Raw genomic sequence first — 20,304 nt, 5'->3', positions numbered from 1 at the left:
TTCTGTGTTACTTATTCCACATAAACACAAATTTCAAGCTGGCCTCCAACTAGCTATGCAGGCAAATGATCTTGAATTTCTCCTTGCTCTACCTTCCAAGTATAATCCATCTGGAATCCCAGCTGTGCCACCGTATCCCCAGTTCATTTGGTACTAATGTTCTAACACAGAGCCTTGTGCTTGAGGGGCTCCACCTACTAAGCTACTTCCCTGGACCAAGCTGTGTGTTTTCTATACTAAAACTGTTAATACAGTTAAATGATAGAGGACTCAGCAGAGTCGATTAAGAGAGAAGTTTTAACACTTCATTCTCTCATAAGGAAAGTGAAATCTATGGAGACAATTAACACAGCTAAAGCCACACACCAGTCTACATCCACCCTTCATCTTCCCAACTCGTGTGACTCATGGTAGCTGGTCAGGTTTCTCTAATTATGTTTTCTTTGGTATAGATAGTTTTAGAACATTAAAGGTTTGAATAGAAGTCGGTTTAGCAAGTAATATAATCCCTGCATAGATGCTGAGGTAGGTACTAAATTATTCTCCTTTTATTGATGAAGAAACTATGGCACAAACAGGTTGAACAACTGGCCCATGATCAATATATATCAACATTAATTCCCCTGAGATGAGCTGATGCAGAAAGAAGGTGGAATGTTCACACATCCCTGGGAACACGGGTTTAAAGCCTTGGTAAGCCTGGTCATTGCCACTGGTGTCTCAACTAGGACAGGAACAGGCAGGTTATGCAGCTTCCAGAAATGCCCCTCACTTTGTTTTACATGGATCCACTTCTCCAAGGGCTCTGGCCTTCTAGTCTGTCTTTTCATCTTCTCTAATTTTCAGGTTTTTCTGCTTTGTTCTTCTTGCCATAGCGAAGAACTTTGGCCTCACTTCCGTGGCATAATGTGCTGACCACTGTTTGAGCTACATTCTCTCCAGAGCACAATTCTGTTGTTTATGATGATGCTGAATGCTCACTCCCAGAAGGCACTGTTAGAAAAGCCAATGGGGCATGTTCAGTAATTAATATGGATATAGGAAATGAAAACATCAGAGAAGGAAAAGGGTAAGGAATGAGATTGTCAGAACTCTCCCCCCTCTCCCTCTCTCTCTCTCTCTCTCTCTCTCTCTCTCTCTCTGTATGTGTGTGTGTGTGTGTATTTGTTCTTTCTTCATGTATGTGCACATGTCTGTATGTGTTTGTGCATGTGTGCATGTGCATGTTTGTGCATGTGTGTACACATGTGTGTGTAGGCCATAGGACATGTTGGGTGTCATTGCTGTATTTTTCCTTAAACACCTTTCACCTTGTTTTTTGAGACAAGGCCTTCCTCTAACTTGGGGCTTGCTGATTAGGCAAGCTGGCCAGTCGGCCAGCCCCGGGTCACCTCTCCAGCATTGGAATTACAGTGTGCCACCATGTACAGCCTTGTGTAGTCTGTGGAGACTGGCCTTAGCTACTCAAGCTTGTGCAGCAAATACTTTGGTGGCCGACTCTCTCCCAAGGTCAGCTTTAAGCATATCTTCATGGTTCAAGTGTCCCCTTACTGCATGAATTAATTTCTGTACCTGTGGACTCCCTTCCTTGGTCTTCAGTCATGACTCTCTAGCATCTTCTTACTCTATGATTTGCCATCACTGAAATGATGCAACAAATGTGCTTTCAGAGCAGAAACCACATGCAACTTGACACAACCTCTACTGTAGTCCTGGTAAAGATTCCAGTCCCTCAAAAAGCAGCCACCTTCTCTCTGTGGTAGATATCTACTATATCATGGAAGCTACAGGAGAAGTCATCAGATCCAGGATTAAATTCCTACTCACCAATGTAGAATGTGTTGAGTTGTGTCCCTTGACTCTCAGTCCAAGTTCAGACACTGAAAACACACATCCTTTATACCTCACAATGGGTCCTTGTTGAGATATCTGGACAAGGACTTTGGGATGGGACATTGCTCTGACTACCATTGCCTCTTTCTGTCCTCTTCCTTTGCAAGTTCTATCTACTTATTTTACATCCCTCTCCTGGGACTCCTCTACTTAAGTGCACAGGGGCACCTGTCTTTGAACTCACAGTCTAGGTACTGATGCAGCACTTGGGTCTTGGCTCATAAGTATTGGACACAAAGCCACTTGGTTCTCTAATTTCTCCAGAGTGAAGGTACAGTAGGATCAGAGACCACTGCTTCTGCTCTTTCTGCTCTTATGACACTGGATCAGCAATGGGCCTAGAGGTATAAAAATTGCTCTGTGGAAGTACCTGTTCTCTCATGGTGTAGTCAGATGCCAAGCAGCTAACTCCAGACTCCAGATATGCTCACTAATTTCCTTTCACTGTCCCTATAGGGCAGAGGTAAAGCTGTGCTCTGTTGAGCAAGTAGAGGCTAAGATCTGTCAGCCAAGGAGCATTGTCCCCAAGCAGAGCTGGTGAGGCATGATGTCCACATTCTCATGTGCCATTCCATCGAGATGGAAAGTAATAATCTAGACACACCCCTGACAACCTCTAGCATTTCTCAACAAGGACTTTATTAAACAACTGGCAACACTGAGGGAGGGCAAGGAAGCTTTGGATCTGCTTTTGTTACATCTGCTAGCCTCATGACCATGAAAACCTGTAGGATCTTAAAAACCTGTGTTATTTGCTACACAGTAATCTAATGCAAGAAATAGGAGGCTCTGCACTCAAATAATCCTGGGCCTTTGCACTGATCACTACAAAACAGGGATCCTCCAAGACCACTTATGCATACCTGGTCCTGTCTTGTCTTGGATTGCCTTTGGACAATGATGTCATTGGCCTTTAGAAACAGCAAGCTTTCATTTTGAAGTACTATCCTTTCACAACTAGACAGGCATGTAGGCTTACTCTCTATTTTGAACATTATGCTTTTGCTTTATGTAGCTTAGATTTCGTGATGAACAACTTAAATGGAGAGAGAATTTGTACTTTGAAGTCAGCCACAGCTGAGTTTATGAGATAGACCTCTTCTACAGCTGTGTGATCTTTGGGAATAAAAGTGATGGTGTCTCACAAGCTGGTAAGAGCATGAAATAGAAACAGTGTATACACTGCCTAGCATGGTGCTTGACATTTAAGAGGTACTGAAGGCAAGTTTGCTATTCTCTTTTCTCCATCTTACCGCAGCAATTTCATGCTAAATAAAAAGGATGAAATGCTGAAAATATAAAGCAGGCAAACACAGCAAAGCTATTTGCATTTGTGAACAAATGTGGAAGGTTGTAATTTGCTAAAGATTATTTCTTGGTGTTCTTGGTCTGCCATAATTAAAATACCAGCCTCCGGTCTAAATGTATTAAACCACAAACACCTATTTTGTCGGGATGCAATTTATTTTTTGAAGGCTGGAAATGTCAGATCAAGGGTCTAGCTGGTTGTTCCCAGTGAGGGCTCTCATCTTGGTTTGCAGATGGCCTCACATTTTCTCTGTGCCTTCACATGGCAAAGGGACAGGGACAGAATCAAGAAGATGAAGAGGAGATGAGGTAGAAGGGACCAGAAAGAGAATATTTAACAAACCAAAGAGAGGCACACAAAAAGAATCAGACAGAGAGAGACAAAGGAAGGTACAGTAGGGTAAGAAGGTAGAGTAGGTGGGAGAGGAAAGAACAGCAGATAAGAGAGGGAGAATGGGAGGGGAGGGAGGGAAGGGGAGGGGAGAGAAAGGAGAAAGGGAAGAGAGGAGAGGAGAGGAGAGGAGAGGAGAGGAGAGGAGAGGAGATGGGAGCGATGCCCATGAAGCCCTCCATTGTTGATGTTATTATTATGGTTAGAATTAAGTATGACTGGGTTCATGGAAAATCCCCAGTCAGCTGCAGAAGACTAATACAAATCTGGTGGTCAGGATGAATGATATGATAAAGCTAAAACCAACATCCTGCTAACTAATAGATATGACAAACCTGTGACCTTTCTGACAACCTGTCAACATCAGCCTACTCCCTGACCGCACGAATATTGTGTCCTTGGCCTGCATAAATGTTTCTTATTTCCCCTCTCCTTCTGTTACCCATGTTATGGTATAAATTCAGCCTTGGGGAAAAATAAAGTTGTCGCCTTGATCAGACTCTTGTCTTGGCGTCCTTCTTCTCATCCCTTGTCCCCCATTCTCTTCCAGGTAACCCCTGGGCCCCATCGTTTACAGAGAGGAGAGGAGAGGAGAGGAGAAGAAAGAGAGGAAAGGAGATGTTATTTGTAGACAGGGTAATGTGGGATACACAGTCCTTGTGTAGCCTGGATAATGAGGGGTGGACCACACAGGGGCCTAAACAAATTACCACCAGGAAGAGGGAGAAACAAATGGAGATTACTGTTGAGATGTCAATCAGTTCTCACTTAGATGGGAAACAGAAAGCTGGGAGACAGGATTCTGCTTAGAAGAGGCCAGGGTGATTTCAGGAAGGAGTAGGGCAATGGTAAAAACATCCAACTCCAGAAAGGCTCCAAAGGCGGATTGTCAGAGTCAGAACTGAGAAGGTTCTTCCGTGCCACTGCAAGCTAGCTGCTCATGCCCCTGGTGTGAAACAGAGTACTTCTTGTCAGGCATAGACGAACCTTGACAACTAAGTTGGGAGTTGAGAACATAAATGCAACAACTGCATGAATGAAAGTCAAATATTACTTCATTTCTAAGGTATGTTTGTAGATCTTGGATTTAATTGCCATCCATATTTAGCTTCTCACATTTCACCTGATTTAGGTCCTTGGGGCCACCCAACCAGGAAAGTCTACTTATGTTTCTGTAGTCTTGGCCTGACCTACAACATCATACATGACGTAGCAGGTAGCGGGGAGGCCACCACAGCCTTCTCAAATTACAAATCACATGAAGACGAGGCAGAACCAGGAGTCCCCCACCCAACCCCATCTTGGGGTAAGGAGACAAAAGAAGGAAAGAGAAGAAGGGGGAAAGTCACTTTTGTCCAGTTTATTTTCCTTTCAAAACCAACTTTATTGAGATACAACACATATAACAATGCACACTTACTTTGAGCATATAGATTTGGGTCCTGATGAACAAATAACCCTCTAACTATCCTCACAATTGACATATGGACTCCTCCCATCATCTGTAGAAGTTCTCAATGCATCTCAGCCGTAAAGCCCTCTGCAGACTCCACTTCCCCACAGCACCACATCGGCTCCCTGTCCTTGTATGGTAGTTCCACCTGCCCCAATGTTTCACAGTAACAAAACCTCTGTGTCTGGCTCCTTTCACTCAGAGGCACGTGACACTTGTACCCAGGGTTTGTGCTTACTGTTGACTCCTGGTCTGAAAGTGGTATGCATTTTACAATTTGTGTAGCCACTAATCTATGATGGGCATTTGAACTATTTGAAGTTTATTGTTGTTTTCTCTTATGAAGAGTATCTGGTTTCTTCCTTTACTATCAAAGCTATTCCAATAGTTATTTCTATTCCAATTGGAGCAGTCAAGGAATGTGATGGTACTGTTCTGGGGGAACACCCGGAGTTGATGGCCTTGCAGCATCTTTGAGGAAACAGGAGGAGATAGGTCCATGGCGTGGGGATGCACTTGTCCCATCCTCATTATACGTAACTCTATTCACTCTTCAGATCCATACAAGCTTTACTGAGGTATCCCTTGATACCATCATTCACTTGTTTTAACTATAACACTTCAGAATTTTTTCATACTCCAAGAAGAGACCTCACACCAATTTGAAGTTAATCTTTGCCTCCACCTCCTTCAGCCGGAGACACCAATCTACCTCAGGCTTTCACAGGTTTGCCCTTTTTTTGGACATTTCAAGTAAATTAGAATATCGGGCTTTGTGCTTGACTTTTACACTTTGATATGTTTTGGAGTTCCTCACACTGTTGTATGCGTCAATCCGTTCCATGACCTGCCAAGCAGTATTCCATCTGACTTCACAGCGTTAGCATCTGTGCACATGATATACTCATTTTGTTCAGCCACTTGTCTGCCCACAGCCACTGGGATTGTTTTCTAGACACTATGGTTGACACATTCTGAACATGTATGTGCAAGCCTGTGGCTAGATGTAGGTTTTCATTTCTCTCTCTTGAGTCTAGACTCATGAGTTGAACTGTGATCACATAGTAAATTTATATTCAATATTTTTAAAAAAATGCTAAACTCTTCTCCAAAGTGGCCGAACCATTTTATATTCCCATCAGCAATGTATGAGGGGGGTCTGTTCTCTCTAGATTCATTTTATGTGGGGAATAGGAGTGAATTTGAAGTCCACCCTTGGGCTCTGTTGAGGAACCTATTTAAAATACTGCTCCCTGACTGTTTGCACAGCAGCACGGGATAATCTTGTCAACACCAATTTCCACTTTGCCTACACACTAGAATCATCTGTGATTTTTTTCCTAATGATGGTCAAGCCACAGATCAGATAATGAAAAGAATGACTTTGTGGGCGGGGGTGAACAAGAATTGAGTTTTTAATACTGGCAGGTGACTTCAATGAGCCAGCTGATAACGTCTGTTGGATTCTGTTTTGTTGTTGAGTCACCTGCTGCAACAATGTGTCCCACACTTAGAGCTGAAGGAAGACACGGTCTACAGGACACACTGAGCGAGACTGGGGATTTTACAGCCATAGAAGGAACAAAGGATGCACTGTCCGGCCAATGGTGGCTTTTCCAATTATCCTCATATATTTCTCCTGCTATTAGTGCAAACCATTTTAACCATGAAACTTTGAGGGTGGCTGATAACCGAAGCACTGGAGACTGGTGCAAGAGCCTGTTTGCCTCTGAGAAACCTGAGCTTTTGAAAGTCAGTAGATAGCCAGGAAAGAAGAGATAGGGGTGACTAATGGGTGGCATCTGTCAGGGGAGGTGTCCAAACCCAAGCAGAAACCCCTACTTTTGTTTGTGCAAAGATCTTTCCCTCACTTCTACCTCAACACAGCCTCCTGCTTTCCAGTGACAACCAGCTCCTGGTAACTGGTCTCCTAGAGATGGCTGTTCTCCTTCTCCTGGGTACTACACTGAGAGTTTCTGGCTCATCTGTCATCCTCCGCCATCTAGCTCATGTTCTCTTCTTGGCAATTTCCTCTGGACCCCATGGCTTAATCTTGTGCTCTTAATCGTAGAAGTTCCTTGACCCTTTTGCTCACTCCTCAATTTTCATTGCTTCTTGACTAAATGCAGATGCTTGTCACGTGATCCTCAGACACGGCATAGCCTGGTCTCTGCCTCTAGGCAAGCATGCTGGCCTTGCTTGCCAGCTTTTCTATGGCTTCTTCTTGCCTTTCTCCTTTCAGCGTACCTTTCCTTCCCCGGAGCCAATTCCCTGACCACCATACCTAGCAGGACGACACTACCACTACCGTTTCTTTATGGTTTCTTTCCCTTCTGAGCTCTTACCTAAGTGAGGACTTGCATCCACGCAGGAAGTCATCTGATTACACCTGTCTTCAAACACTAGGTTCCAAGCTCCATGGGAGCCGGACTCACACCTGGTTTTGCTTGGGTTTTTTCTTGGCTTTAGCAAGTACTCAGATTGCTTTGTTTCGTTACTAGGATGCACCAGCTTAAACTAGACAGGCATATTAGGCACTGGCTGCCCCATCATTGTCTGACTGAGGAAACGGATGTGGAGTGAATGGCAAGAGGAGGCGTCTCTGCGGGCCACACTGCTGGTGGGATTGGACAATGAATCCTTACTTCTCCGTGGGACTGATCTTTCCATCCCACTAAGCCACTATTCAGTACAAATACTACAGTGATATTCTCTGCTTTTCTCTCCTGTCTCCTCAAGGCATCATACGAGCTGAGGGTAGTGTTTAAACTATTTTTTGTGTGTTTTATTTAATAATAAAATATCAAAGCATTGGTGGCAGACAAAAATAGTATCATTTTTGTCTATGTGAAAGGATGTGAAGCCATTTTAAGGACTCACTTTCCTTATTGTCACACCACACACACACACACACACACACACACACACACACACACACACACACACACACACACACACACCTACACCTGACAAGCATGGCCAGTGGACTGGGGGCAACTCTTCCCCTGACTCACCTTGACCCAGTCAAGAGAAAAAACTATGCAAAAGGCTCATACACTCATGACTCCGCTCTGGAGCTGTGAACTCACTAGGGAGAGCTGCAATCTCATTTCCTAGTTGGAGCGGGCGATCATTTTCTGCACCATCAGGTCATCATTTAATTATCCAAACCGATTCAGCCAGTGTCCTTAGCCCACTTTCTCTAGCATGTTTCTTCTGCCCAGAATAAAGCACAGGCTCCCTCTGGTGGTCAGCCGTTGAAACATCTCAAGTGGGAGTGTTCATTCTGTGGGTGAAAATCTCTGAGTTCCTAGACTCCCCTCACCTCGAAAGCCATTAAAACTCCGTGAAGAAGATGGTTTATGCAGGCCTATAACTACAAAATCTTTCTTGAGATCATGTTTGTAGTTTCAAAGCCCCTGTTGCCACAGAGCCAGGCCATGATGTAGAGCGAGGCTAAAGTTTGTTAATCTGGCCCACAACGAAGACAGAGAACAGAGGGTCTGAGAGGGTCCAAGAGAGCAGCCAACAGGTCCTCTCTGGGAAGAACACTGAGCTATATATGACAGCTCTGATTCACTTTCATAGTATGATACCTAAATAACTCTGAGAGTGCAAGGCAGGTAAGTCTTCTGGATGCACTGCTGGGACAAGGGACCTGTGACTAAGGGGCAGGTGATGGAATGTGGATAACTACTGGGCTTGGATGTTTGCACAGCTATGCAGCTTGGAGACAGAAGAAATGAAGGTGGACTAAAGGATGTAGATGACATATTTGTAATATGTATGAGTGTAAGAAATACAAATTGACCGTGGCTGAGGAGGTCTGCACTGGTTGTATGGGCAGGGCACCAGCAATCAGGTTTTTTTGAGACACAACATAGAACCAGATTTGTTCACCTGTTTGCAAAAGATTGGTGCTATCGCTTCCGGCTTAACTAGCCCTAACCTTATTTTTACTTTTGTGATAAAGTCCTAAGTCTTTTAAAAATGAAACAAAAAAGTCAGAATTTCTTAAAAACCAGTTGGAAGTACAGGTTTGAAGAAGCAAGAACTCACAAGAGCTCCCATCAAATGGGAGTCCAGTAGCATCGTCCTACTCTGCTACCCCTGCCACACATCCACACTCCACCAGGAACATGATTAAGTACAAAAGAGGGAAGAGCTTTAAAAACACACTTAATTTTTCACTTTTAATAGAAAATCTGTCGTTATCTACAGGCGTGACTTCTTCATGCACAGAGAAATTTATCATCCATAGTTATGGAAGAACAGAAACTTCATATTTATTTTTTCTCTGAAGACACTGACGAGTTGAAGTAACTTTTGTCTTTGTGCTTTCTGAGGTTGAGTCAAGCCTGTTTTGTTATTTTGTATTTTCAATAGCTAGGCTGGTTTGTGGAGGGTAAATATGAAGACGTGAGAGTATTTAGGGCCACTTCATTTGGGGATCACTTTAAAACAAGCTTTCTCTGTACACATCAAAGATGTCAAGTGACAAATCTTAATGTACTCCATAGGCAAAACACTGAGGATTTCAGCCAGCTATGGGCTGAAGAAGTGGGTAGAAAAAGTTCACTATTTCAGTTTCACAGCCAAAAGCAGAGTGGAAAAAAAGCAAAAAGAACCTAAAAACCAAAATGCCATGAAAGGTATTTGCATGTTTCCTGGACCCACACTCTGCATTCACCAATGAGCTTACGTCTCACACGGCAGAACATAAACATCGCTTGCGTGTTTATTTCCACGTAACACCTATAAGCATATAGCTTCTACATTTTAAGTATATTTACAAATTCAACAGAATACCTACATATAAAAGGCTTTACTTAAAATTAAACTTGATGCAAGTTATGAGAAACCAATTTATTGGCAAATGAAATTGAGCATTCCTTCAACCATAGGTTGTCATAGACTTTTGTATTGGAGGTAAGCCATTTCATACAAATTGTTTATGGCTATGATAGGATATATGCATTTGTTCGTTAGACTGTAGGTGTAATTCCTTTGACTGTTGGCCTAATTAAGCGCTTGTCAGACGTCTCAGATTCTGGAGTGCGCCTGTCCTAATTTGCATACACATTGTTGAATGCTGCAGAATTTGAAAGCTTATCTAGGTAGAGTGAATAATGTAGTACTTTTGGCATGCTGTTGTACGCTTTTACTTCTGCAACCGTTAGGTTTTCTATCCATTTCTAAACATACCATTTTTCTTTTTCAACCTGACTTGTTTGGCTAGAAACCACAAAAGACCACGAAACCCTCATGTGCTCCTGTCAATGACAGAGTTTTGGGGTTGATATTTGTGAGGAAAAGCCCCTTCACATAAACTTGTTCTTCCTTTCACAGTTTCCAGTATTTCAGTTCTCATTGTCTCTGCCTCTGAAAAGTTCCTTTCCAACAACAACAGTAGCATGGGATGGAGTTGCCCACACTGGCTGATACAGAACACAGGAGTCGGGGAATGCTTATTGTCTGAAGGCACTACGTGTGTCTTGCCCTGCGTTTTCTGGACTAAAATTTAAAATTTCACTTGAGAGCTTTGATTTCAATTCTTTGAGTATGGCACAAAGGCCAGAAGGTGTCACAATATGCAATGCTTATGCCCTCCCCCCAAAGGACTGGACAGAGATTGTGTAGGATGTGGAACACTGTTGCTGTAACACCTGGAAGGTTAAGAAGCCTAGGAAGTAAGGGAGCAAAGATCAGGTGACAGAGTCTCGGTGAGCATTAGTGGATGCAACTGTCATAAGTAACTCATGTAGCAAGTATATACTGTACATACTGTTCCTAACAGTCTCTCAAAAAGACTAACAACAGCTAGACATAGTCACGAGTTTCACAACAATGTCCACAGAGACATTGAAGCCCTAGAGAACACTACAGTAACACTCTCCACAATGACAACGGAATTCATATTTAGGGTTCAGCTGAGGATAGTGTCAATGAAGTACCCAACCACGTCGCAATCACATACACAGCTATGTCCTCTGTGCAGCATGTTTCATGCATCTTATTGAACTGTATCCCGCACAGGGAATAATGTAATCTATTGACGATGTTGTAGTTCTTTTTAATCAGTTCCGAGGAAATTGAGAAAACCCACTCTGAACAAAAAGTATGCCCTTTTCACCCCAGTTCATATTAACGTATCATCTGACTGAGTTATGTTCTTGCTCTGTTCTTATAATACTCATATACCGCAGAAAACATTCTTTCTACCCATATGTCCATAGTCTGAGAGGGATGACAAGTGTTCAGGAAAACCATTCCAGAGAGATGGGACATTGGCACAGAGCTTAAAGACTTAAACAAAGGAGTTCATTGCGTTGACAGGAGAAGGGGCCTCTGAGCTTTCATTTCCCTCTGCTGGTTCTTTCTCTTTCTTACCACTGTATTGTCCGATAAAGGAGCCATCCTCATTGAATTGGCCATTCACCCCCTCGCCATAGTCAACCAGGCTGTCATCACTATCTTCTTTTTTCACAGTCCTGTCTGAAGGTGTTCGACTTCCTTTTTTCAAAGGCTTGTGATCTTCTGCATCACTGGGGGGAAGATAAAAATTTTAGTAAGACCGGCATTTGGATAAAGTGCCTTGTTTTTTTTTTCAGATCATACATGCAAATTATGAAAAAGCATATGGAGTCCCGAGCTCTTGCAGGCAAATTTAACTGCCAGGTGGATTCCAGTGAGTAGGGTGGCTCTGGAATGGAAGTCAGGTGCAGAAGTGTTTGGATCATGTCTGCGGCAGAGCAGGTGACTTTCTGATTGTGCATGCTAATTTAAATGAAAGAAATCTGACGCCCGATTGGAAGCAATCTGGGAAAAATGACAAGCATTATTGGGCCATGGCAGGGGATTAAGGATAGCTCAGATCATCACTGTTTCAATTCTAAGGAGCAGTGCGGAGCTCAGGAAAGTTGGGAGTTAGTGTGTTAAACTTTGGAACGTCTCTGATTTCTTGGATATGAATGGAGCATGATTTTGGTTACATGTAATATATGGATCGTTTTCCTTGAGGCAGTAGGAGAAGCAAAAACTTGCAGTTGGAATAATTTTGTTACTGAATGCAGGCCAGATTTGTGAACTTCTGCCTTACCTTTCAAAAGACCTAGAAATCCATTAAAAGGAGGCAGAGGAAAGGAATGAGAACAGCCTAAGAAGAAAATCACAGTCCTTACACTGAGAGGTCACATGATTATTATTGTTTTTTTCCTGAAGAATTTTTGGTCAATGGGTAAAAATTAATTTGAAAAGGGAAACACTTCAACTTCAAAGCACTATATTTGAACAATAAATGGCATGCCCACAAACCCTAAAGGGTGGGAGTGCTTCCAAGCTCCCAAAAGTAAATATTTCCTGGTTCTCGCCTCTCCCCTGTGCTATATGCATGCTGAGGAGGTCCAGGGCATGCACTTCAGCAGAGCACTATAGGGGTCTATTATTACTTTGTTTATTTCTCTGTTGAACCCATGAGCACAACTCATGGAAGCCAAAGAGGATCCATTGTAGGTAAGAATGTCCTCTAACATGGTCAGACGTGCCATTGAGTTTAATATCATCTACTAGTATGGGCACACTGGCTGACCCCTTATCAGGTAACACTGGGGGGCGGGGAGGATAGTGAAAAATATTTAGCAGTAACAGTCCAGAGATAAGAATGATATATAGTACTGAACACAAAACATTGGTGTAATTCATGTGACAAAGAGGTCACCCTGAGTGCAAATGTTTTAACAGCAGTTGATACTAAGATTGCTAAGATATTGGTGTTTTGGTTTTTTTTTTCTAGTCAAGCTACAAAGATTTAAAGAAAAATAAGTCTGTCTCTTTCGGTGATACTTTCTACTAGAAGTCTCTTAATTTTCCAAGAAGAATGTCAAATTGCATGTGTAATCAAAATGATCTGTTCCAATAGTGTATAAGTACATGCTACAGTCTGAGAAATCTATAGAACTTTGTGAAATCACAGGTTATTGGGGTGGCCTATTTGGGGTGGGGACATTTCAGAGGATATAACACAAAACTCAGCTTATTATCAAAACAGCTTACACGACATCTTTGAGACTTATCGGTTAACTTCTATACTTTCCTTCAGTACCTCTGCATGTGTTCCCGAAGAGGTCAATGATAAGTAGAATTTTGCCACCTCATCCATCATAGGATGGATCCATCATGTCATTTCTTTGATTCAGACATCTACCCAGTCTTCCCCTCATCTAATGTTTAGTGAGTGCCTGCTCTAAGGTTGAAGTCATTCTACGTGCTGGAGACATAACAAGTAACACAGACTAAAATGTCAACCTCACATCCAGTTATGTGAGGTAATCAGTACTTGAGTAAAGAGAACAGAGGGATCTGGAAAAGAGGATGGAGGGAAGGACTTATTTAAAAGTAGCATCTGATCAAGGATCTAAAGCGAGGTAGGCATGAAGATGACTAGTAACATGAGCAATTACGGCAAAATCAACAAGTAGAAATGCTCTGAGACAGGGGCAGGCCTGGAATGTTCAAGAAACAGCAAGGTGCTTGCAGTGGCTGGAATTAAAGGAACAAGTAAGAAAGAGAGTGATTGGAGTGGCAATGCTAGGCCAGGGCTCCACGGCCATGGAAGAGCCTTTGTTGACGAGACAGAAGCTCTGTCATCATAGTGAACACTGTGACCTAACTGACACTACCCTAACAGCACAACTCTGCTAGCAAGCACTGATGCAGCCTGCCCTCGAGAAGAGGGATTGGTAAACCCTGGCAAGCTTGAGCCACACCTACTTATGATTTATTTCTTGCCTATGGCTCCACTGCTGCTGCATCAGTAGAATTGCAGAGATCTGGTTAAGACTATGTGAGCTGCACAGTCTAAAACATTTAGCAAGGGCTCTTTACAAGTACAATGCTCTACACTAAAGTTAGAAAATTACTTCCAGCATCCAGGAGAGAGATGGCTGTGGTTTGGACCAGGGTGGAATGTTGAAGAAGTTTATACAAAAATGCTCAGATTATACTCATCTTTTTAAAAGTAGAGCAAAAGGGACTTCCTGTTGAGCTGGTTAGGGAACAACATGGAAGATGATGGAATCAGGATGTCTGGTATAAATAAAATGCCTGTCATTACTCTTTTTCACCAGGCAGAAGAGCATGCTCTGATGAAGATCTGAGGTTTGGTTTGGGCATGTTAGAGTTTGTACATGTCAGAAGCACCACTTATGCAATAATGTTATAAAACTTTTATGACAATTACATGAAAAAAAAAAGGCCATGAGAAGATAAAGCTATAGGCTGAGACAACTCATGACCATAGGCAAGGAGACTGTACCCATAGCAAGCCAAATGCAGTTAGCTACTAAAGACATAATATTGTATACCCAAGTTGGGTCAAGTCAAAGAAAGCAAGTTTGATTTAGTATGAAAATATAATTCATAAGATAACCGTTTGTACATTTGTAGAAAGAAAAGAACCTATGATCATCATAGTAGACTTAGAAAAAAGGCATATGATAGAATTCAACACCATTTATGAGGAAAACTTTAATATGCTAGAAAAGAGAAGTGTTTTCATTAATTGGGTTAAGAATGCCTACATGAACACTACAGTGACCAGAATCTTTGCTGGTCACTGTAGTGACTAATGTAAAACAAAAAGAATGGTAAGTGTCGCTGCTGTCTCTTCTTCCTCTTCTCACTCTTCCTTTCACTCATCCTTTCCCTCTTCTTCTGTGCTTTTGTAGGAAGTTTTGTATAGCACTGGCTTGCCTAACTCAAAACTTGCTATGTAGCTGAGGATGACCTTGAGTTTCTCATCTTCCTGCCTTTGCTTCCCAAGTGATAGGAGTATAGACATGAGCTACCATACTTGGCTTGTTCAACACTACTAATGTAAACTGCCCAGGAATATTGAGCAATGTCACGAGAAAAAGAAATGATACTTTTCACAACAACAATTCATCAAGTTGTTATTTTTCTGTATTCTTCACTAGACCATAAACTCCGAATGGGGGACTAAATTCTATTGAATTTAATATTCCTAAAGTCTGGAATACAGTAGGCACTCAATAAACATCTGTTGCATAAATCCCAAAAATAGTTCAGAAATGCTTTAAAAATCTTAACATTACAACTTTTCATTTTTCTTAATTTTATAATGGCAGACAAAGCCTTGGCTTGTGTTTTTCTTTCTTTTGTATTGAGAATACATTTTAAGGAGTTCCTTCATTTCCTTCTCAGCAGTGCTTAGTCCACAACCATGAAATGGTTACTAAAATAAAAATTAGCAACAGCACATAAATGTAATAATTACATCTGATTTTTTTTCTGCAGCAACCATCCAACTTGGATCAAACCACACAACAGTGTTATTGACATCCATGCACCCAGACTCTAGGCTGGCGTGCTGTAAAAGGTCATCATTATTTACTTTGCTTACAACCAGTTCATATTTGTGAGTACAATAAGCCTGAAGCATGTAACAAATGCAACACAACTTGTACCAGCCAAGCTTTGGAAAAAGAATAGCAAGCTGGCAACAGGGCTGTGGCCACATGAATGACAAGATTCCCATTGAACAATCTCCCATGTGAGCAGCAGTAAATCATAGTCCACATTGCACAGTCATATGGTTCACAACCTAGGCTCATTCTTGTTTTAAAGAGAATGCATCTAAAGAATAAGGAAATACTTACATAGTTGGCTGCACTGTTTCTTTGATTTTTCTATATGCTAGTAAGGAGGCAGATCCTACTGTCTGTATAATTAAAGAGACAAACAAAGAAAGCTGCAGGCTTCTGAGAGAGGGTGGCTGCTTAGGGTTGGGTGTTGGAGTTGAGGGTATAGGGATATAGCATATGAAAAAAAATCAAATTTGGCTATTATGGAAGTTCCATCCCTCTTTGCACTATGACATTTTATCTGGCGTGGAACCAACAAGGTAGAATTGTTCCATCCCAGGCTGGTGAATGTGCAAATCACAAATGGAATTAATTTACATTTCCACAATAGTCCTAATTGTGTGTCAGTGTGAGGTCAGCATTATAGTTCATTTTCAGAATGCAGGAGACTAAGCATCATTAAGTAATACAGAGGCCAAAGCTTCTAGAAGGTGCAAAGTAGAGAAAGGACCCCGGTGATTTAGGGAAAAGAATAACACTCAAATGTACCATTAAAATAACAACAACAAAAATCTCCATAAACAGTTGGAACCGTTTTCATATAATTATGACTCTCAGATTAGAAAGTCCTAAAGGGAAAGAACGAAAGGGAATAATCCTGAGGAAGTGTCTGCGAGCGTAAGAACAAGGTCATATCAACAACAATCACGGTAACAAGAATTTAGGAGATGTGATCTCACATGAAGGACCATTCTCACAAACTTTAAATTTCACCCAAAATCACACCACTGGGGTGTGCTGTGAGTTGAAGACACCCATCAGAACTTTATTTCCTTTGGCCCCTCCAGGATCAATGTCATTACATGTGTGACAAGTGTTTTTGTCTTTGTGCCAATTGGGCTTATATGCAATAGACCCAAACAGAAAGTCTCTCCATCCTGAGAAACTCTGGCAAAAGCCAAAGACAAGCCATCTGAAAACGCTTCACGGGCACAGCAAATGCATGAATGAAACGCCGAGACAAAGAAACGTGAGCTGGGTGATGGAAAGCAAATAGTGGGTATGAAGAGAGGAGCCAGGCACTTGCTATGTACTGCTCTGGAAACAATCATACTGGAAGTTGTTGGGTCACGCAGAGAGCACAGAACTAGGAAAGAGACCTCCAAAGATGTTCTGATGCTTGAAAAACTATCTTGATGATGAAAATTGAGACCTCTAGAAATTAAGCATTATAAAGGAATCAGAGCTAATGGCTGACTTGAAAAAGATGAATAGCCTCTCGATTCCAAGCAAGTTCATAAAACACAACCTTAAATTGAATCAAGGTTTAGTGTTATTAGAATAGTTACCCAAAGTCAACATTATCCTGGGTCTCAGCTTCACCTTGATATAATAGTAAACTGACATTTTGAGGGCCTTCGGGTGAGCAGTACATTGCCATATTTGTTTAAGCATGATAAGAATATGAATCCATCACAATGTGGAGAATGTATGAAGTGCAATGACTTATTTCTAATTCATGCAAATCTATATTTTCCAGGCTACATTGAAGATGTAACTTCGTATCAATAAACAAGGGAGTGGTGTATATCCTGTATGAGGTCATAGCCACAAGAACTTTACAAGGATGTCCTTTAATTAGTATCAGCTCACCTGTGTATGGGAGAAACAGGTAGAAAAGTGAGTTATACCAGCGAAGGTTTCTATTCTGCCAGGATGAGATGCAGCTGCCCAGCACTGCCCTCATGCACTATGGGAAACTCATAGTGGGTGGATGCTGCCTAAGGTTGTCAAATACTTTCAGGTCTGGAATCAATGTCTTGCATCAAGATAACCCTCACAAGACATTGTTCTGGTATCATGAGAGCTTTTTGAAAGCACATCTTTTTCTGTTGAAGAGGGGAGCAGCTTAGGTACTGAGACACTGGAGGCCAGACCTGCTCACATCTGCATGGATGCTGCTATGAAAACTCGTACTGAAACATATGGTTTTTCTAAATCCGTTTTCTATGTTCTATATTGGCATTAGTTGTCCCCTTATGAAACTGACATGAAAATACCAAAAATGATCTAGAGGCAGGCAGTAGCTGGCGCAAATATCTGTCTACAAAGGGACCTGAAAATCATAGTAGTGAGTCTTTTATTTCACCCAAAGGTATTTTCTTCTAGCAAAAATAAAGCACCAACATGAGTTTCATGCATGTTTTGAAGATTACTAAGTTATAAAAGAAATTTTACAAATAGAGTTATCACAGGGCACTAAATACATGACTAAACTTACTGTTTTTAATGATATTAAAGCGATAATTCCTCTCTTTGAAAGATCTACAGTATCCAGATCATAATAGTTTCTTTAAAGGAACTTTAAAAAATACATAGATTATCTAAATGTTTTTCTTAAAATGAAGTTAAATGAATATTGCATTAATATGCTACATGAGTGGTTGTGGTGGTTCTTAATAATTAATAGCTTCTAAAACAACGTACTCCTAATTTTTGACTAAAACTCAGGGGAACAGGTATTAAAATAGCATTTTATAATTGGAGATTAAAAATCTTGGGGCTAAGCACGTAGTTCAGTACTAGAGTGCCTTCCTAGTTAATACAAAGTGCTCTCTCTCTCTCTCTCTCTCTCTCTCTCTCTCTCTCTCTCTCTCTCTCCAGCCATGGTGGCTCACGACTATGAAGTAGATTATGAATTTGGAGTCAGCCACGCCCATGTTGTAAATCCCAGGCCAGCCTGAACTACATAATGAGATTCAATCTCAAAAATAAAATAAAAACAGAGAGCACTGGTTTTATAAATGCACATTTCCCTCACTCTGTAGGCTATGCAGGGCCCTTGTAATTCTCACTGCAACACAATGAAATTGCTAGGCTGAATACCACACTTTGTGTGTCTGGAAAAGAAAACAGAATGAAAGATATTCTAACTCTAAATCTATGACTACAATGGATTTTTTTGATGAGGTTTCTTATTTTTGAATGGAATATTTTTACTGAGAACGTTTTAATCAACGGGGATGGATACATTTTGACATGAGTGTGTTTCTAAAGTAATAACTGCCAGGCAGGGCCCACTGCTCACTGGGTCTATCCTCGGAATCTAGTGAGTATCTGAGGGTCGTGTTCAGTGGGGCAGGGAGGGCATGACTAGAAGAAGCAAGGGCTCACCTATATTCTCCAAACGTTCCATCATCCTCCTTCATGGGCTGGATTTCAGGGTCTGCGTGAGCATCCTCCTTTTCTTTAACTGAAAAGTGGGAAGGGACATTATTATCCATCCATCCTAGACTTCCTTGTTAAATGTTTGCACGGCTGGGCTGAGACATGGCAGAGCAAAGATAATCTTTCCACGAGCAGATGCTGTGTAAGCAAAAATCTAATGTGGCCATGAATATGCTTTGGTATCTATGAGATCAAAGTTTAGTAATACATTGAGTTACTTCAGGATCTTCCCTGATGAATAAACGATTTTTAAGTGTCTCAATTCTTTTTCTGTTTTTCAGTCTATGGATTAGTGTATTGATAATAAATCATTCTTGTAAATATATTCTCTTGCAGTGTCATTAAAAAAGACTTTCCATGTTTTTAATTAGAGGATAAATTGTCAGGCAAAGAAGATACAAATTCATCAACCATACAGGGACTGTAATGTAATGTCACACAGGCTCTTATATTCTCTCTGGAAAATTGTGCACGATGCCTCTGCTTCTCCTGTAAACTGGTTTTAGGTGCAATTCCTGTTGGTATTCTGTCTAAGCTCCAGCCCCACAGCTACCTGGGAATAGCCAGGTATGCTCCACCCCACAGTTGCCTAGCAACAGCCAGCTGTGCCTGATTATATAAGGGGCTGCTTGCCCCTCCTCGCCCTCTTACCCACTCTTCTTCGCTGCTCTTGTCCCCTTCCCCATCACTCTTCTCTCATTAAATCTCTCCACATTTAACCATGGTGTTCGGGTGTGTTCTTCCCGGGCACCAGCCGAGATTTAAAACCTAATATTGCAGCTGAAACCCAGGATCGAACCAGAGACCCTAACATTGGTGCTGTAACACGGACAACGCCCCAAGACAGCAGGAAGTAGCCTAAGAGACACGGAGTCCTATCCCCCTTTCATCATCAGTTTCCCCCTCCCTTTTTCCCCTTCTTTTATGATAAGAAAAAGGGAAGTATGTTTGTATTAGGAATTGCCTTCAGCAGCGACCGGTTGGTCACTGCTGCCATGGCAACGGTCATACATTCCCAGAAGACCTTTTGGCTCAATTCGCACCTCCACCTGGGAATAGTTATGTCACATTCCAAATAAAAGGCAGACTTCCTCTGCCCTTGTTCTCTTTTCTCTTCTTTTTCTCGCCTCTTCCCCTTGTCTCATTCTCCCTTTAAATCTCACCACATGGAACTGTGTTGCTTTTGTGTGCTCTATCCGGATGGGCGCGGGCGATATTTAATAACAATGAGATTTTAATAACAACAATTTCAGTACACATAACCTTTGGAGTCTAAGGAGGCAGGCTTTCTTGGAGAACTGAGAGGTATATTTCTCCACATACCCTATGATCCATGACAGTCTGTATGATATAAAGAGGAGTCAAAATGGTTTTATCTGGAAATTTAAAAGTATGCCTTTAAGAAGATACTGTTCCTAGTCCTATGCCCA

At 41.7% G+C, this 20,304-nt stretch overlaps 1 protein-coding gene across 2 annotated transcripts in view; it reads right to left on the bottom strand.

Annotated features, from left to right (window-relative positions):
- Nucleotides 1-4,937: 4,937 nt before the first annotated feature.
- The window catches only part of Nrcam (neuronal cell adhesion molecule), an 80,241-nt gene continuing 64,874 nt past the window's right edge, over nucleotides 4,938-20,304 (bottom strand). The window contains exons 30-31 of one of the 2 annotated variants that reach the window (XM_032907694.1): nucleotides 18,821-18,899; nucleotides 4,938-11,590 (exon numbers count right to left, since the gene is read on the bottom strand). In XM_032907694.1, the coding sequence (XP_032763585.1) occupies nucleotides 11,353-11,590; nucleotides 18,821-18,899 (317 nt within the window). In that variant the 3' untranslated portion in view covers nucleotides 4,938-11,352. The remainder of the gene's footprint in view (nucleotides 11,591-18,820; nucleotides 18,900-20,304) is intronic. The other variant, XM_032907695.1, reaches the window with a different exon arrangement.

Source organism: Rattus rattus, chromosome 7 (assembly GCF_011064425.1).
Source record: "Rattus rattus isolate New Zealand chromosome 7, Rrattus_CSIRO_v1, whole genome shotgun sequence".
Lineage (NCBI taxonomy): Eukaryota > Metazoa > Chordata > Mammalia > Rodentia > Muridae > Rattus > Rattus rattus.
Note: the sequence above shows the minus strand (reverse complement) of the source record. Positions and strands in the feature narration are given on the sequence as shown.